A 2,928-nucleotide genomic window follows, 5' to 3' on the forward strand; every position below is an offset into this window, starting at 1 on the left:
TGGGAGCTCTTCCTACCGTAACCCTGACACGTGGAGCAGTCATTGCCTCCTCCGTTTCTCTTCTTAGCTTCACCAAGATTAACGCGACGCATCAGCTCCTTGACAATGGGGGAGAAGCCGATGAATCGGTCGAATTCGTCCATTGTAAGCTGCAACCCTGTCTGCAAGTCGTTGAGCCGGCCGCAAGTTCCGTCCTTTCCGACCTCGCTCACCACGAACTCCTTACCAGTGTCCAAATTTTTTATCTTGCACGCCTCAGCGCCTGCTTCACCGTCGTCTGGTTCTGCAGCACCGCCACGCTCATTTTGGCTCCCTGCTCCAAAGGCACCGCCTTTCTTCCCCGTTCGACTAAGCCATGGATACGACGGCGAAGAGAATGATCGGACAAGCCCCTCCGCCACCGGCGCTTCGAAGGGAATATGCGAGTCAGAAAGGCATCTAGCAAGGGAGGCGGGTTTAGACGGCGACGGTGGCGGAACTGGTGCGGAAAGGGCAAGCTTGTCGGCGGTGGAAGAAGGGGGGAGAGGAGGTAGGGAGAGGTGGGAGGCTGTTTTGGTGCTGTGGCGGCTTTTAGAAAGAGTGAGCTCTTTTCTGCTTGTGAGGCCCATCCCATGAAGGAGGCGGCGGCGCCTTTCGGTGAGGGAGACATGCTCCGCCATCCAGATGCCATAGTCGAAGCCGCCGGTGCCGTCGTCATCCTCGTAGAAGTAGTCGTCGAAGTCCCCAACGCAGATCGAGAAGCGAGGCGCATCTATAGCAGAGGCGAAGGAGATGCGAACGTCCCCATCGTCTTCGTCGCTGTCAGAGCTCGAAGAGGGGTGGTCAAGATCGAGGGAGACGCCCGAGGGGACGCGGTCGAGCGACTCGAAGAAGCAATCGTCGTCATCGATTTCATCCTCAGCTTCATCGTGTTGTTCATTTTTTGCTTTCGCTTCCTCCTCGGGGAGTTTTTCTGTCTCGATGCCGCGATCGAGCCCGGCGTCTTCGCCCGACGAGCCCATGGCAGCAAATGGTGGGCTCCTCGATCCTCCTCCACCTGGATCAGTTGGATAGCGCGTATTGCAAGACCGGGATGCAGTCTCCTCGGCCCTGTCATTTTTGGTTTCTTGGTTGATGGCAACTTTGGACGTGCGGGAGACGAAGCGCCTCCGTGGCGACGAGGGAGTATAATGCGGGGAGCCTTCAATTGGTCTCCGGCTTCCAGAACTAGCACTTCCAGGTCTCGTGCCAAGGTTGATTATAATTCGCAATATCCGAGTGTCAAATAATATAGAAATTTCTATAATATTATTATAAGAAATTTGTATTATATTATATTAAATTATATAGTATATTTATTTATTTATTTATTTTTAATAATTATAAGTAAAATGATGTCAATGTTATTGTAATATTAGTTAAAAATATATATGTTTCATAAATAAATAGATATATTTTAAATAGTAGCTCATGATTATAATAATTAAATAAAAGCAGTATTGATCAGATTTATTTTAAATGGGAGCCAACTGAGCCATATATTTTTATTGATTAATTAAAATGTAAATTAATTTTTTTTATTTTTAATGACTTAATTATTTTTTAAGAAAATTAAAATAATAAACATTTAAATTTTTTTTAATTTGAAAAAAAAATTGATATTGTATTCGATAAAAGTGCCTTCAGTGGTACGAATCTTGAGAAAATCTAACACTACGGGAAGGATAAGTCGTGTCCCAAGAGGCCCACCAATAAAAGACCCGAGCGCCCCTGCATCTGATAGGAAGATTCAAGACCAAATTTAATTGTGGTAGCCAAGCAGCTCGAATTTGAGTGTTTTAACCAGCCACCAAGTACAAGGAATCCAGAACATCCCCGCAAAGCAACCAACCCAAGAGGAAAAGCTAACCCCTCAGGTCTTACAATTCCCTCGGAGGTATGCAACTGTCTCCCCGAACATCATCGAGAGCCAATAAGAAGAATCTCAACCACCCCCCCGCCACCCCACGGAAGATATCTTTGTCGAAGAGCAACTATCTATCGGATTACGGTAATTTACTTTCTGCTTGATAGCCTACCTCCACCCGCTAACTAGAGTTCCTTGTTAGGGATTGAGGATCAGCAGCCATGCTTGATCAACATATCAACTCCACCTAGCCGACCAAGTTAACGTCACTAGTCTTTGAAGAATCAAACCAGTCGAGCAGCAACAAGCCTGACCGACCGATATTTCTACCATACCTAGTCGATCGACGGGCATCTCTAGCTCAGCCATCCAAAGGCATCTTTTTGAGGATTCCCCAACCTAACTAGTTGAGCCTTAGAGCCACCTAGCCCTAGGGTCCACATTTGTAAAATACATATAATAACCAGTATAGTCCCCATAAAAGTAGGGGTATAGATGTAATTAAATATATCATACCCCCTTCCTCTAAAAATAGGGGATCATTATATGAATAAAGGGTTACACACTTCCCTTAAATTACTGTTAATTTATTTCCATCTCTCTCTCTCTCTCTCTCTCTCTGTGTCTCTTATCTTATGTTTTATTCGTTGGGCGTTATTCACAGGAAAATCAGGATCCAACATCCTAAAAGGTGCGGAGAGCATGGATCATGTTAGGAACAAGAAGAGGAGTGACACAAGGAGAAGAAAAGAAAACCAACAGAGAGACGCCAGGGAATTTTGGTGGCAACAAATACAAGAGCTGGAAGAAAAGATGATAGAGGCCATTATTGGCATACATTTTTTATGTCACAAGTGTAGGGTGTCCACCTTCATGGCTGAACAAAACGAGTTGACCTTGGGTGTTAGTCTGGAGCTAAGGAACTCACTACACTTATCTACACTCACAATCACTCACTACCCTAAACTCAAATTTCTAGCCTAGATCCCTTGATCTTTTGGGATACTCATGTAGATGGTCCCCTAAACCTACTAGCCCTAGGG

At 45.4% G+C, this 2,928-nt stretch overlaps 1 protein-coding gene across 1 annotated transcript in view; it reads right to left on the reverse strand.

Moving 5' to 3' along the window:
- LOC110026069 (WD repeat-containing protein 44-like) overlaps nt 1–1,220 on the reverse strand; it is an 18,905-nt gene extending 17,685 nt beyond the window's left edge. Inside the window, 1 exon segment of the mRNA XM_020726851.1 lies at nt 1–1,220. This exon segment is cut by the window's left edge and continues 4 nt beyond it. Within this exon segment, the coding sequence (XP_020582510.1) occupies nt 1–1,001 (1,001 nt within the window). The 5' untranslated portion in view covers nt 1,002–1,220.
- Nucleotides 1,221–2,928: the final 1,708 nt, after the last annotated feature.

This window comes from Phalaenopsis equestris, unplaced genomic scaffold (assembly GCF_001263595.1).
Source record: "Phalaenopsis equestris unplaced genomic scaffold, ASM126359v1 Scaffold000348, whole genome shotgun sequence".
Taxonomy (NCBI): Eukaryota; Viridiplantae; Streptophyta; class Magnoliopsida; order Asparagales; family Orchidaceae; genus Phalaenopsis; species Phalaenopsis equestris.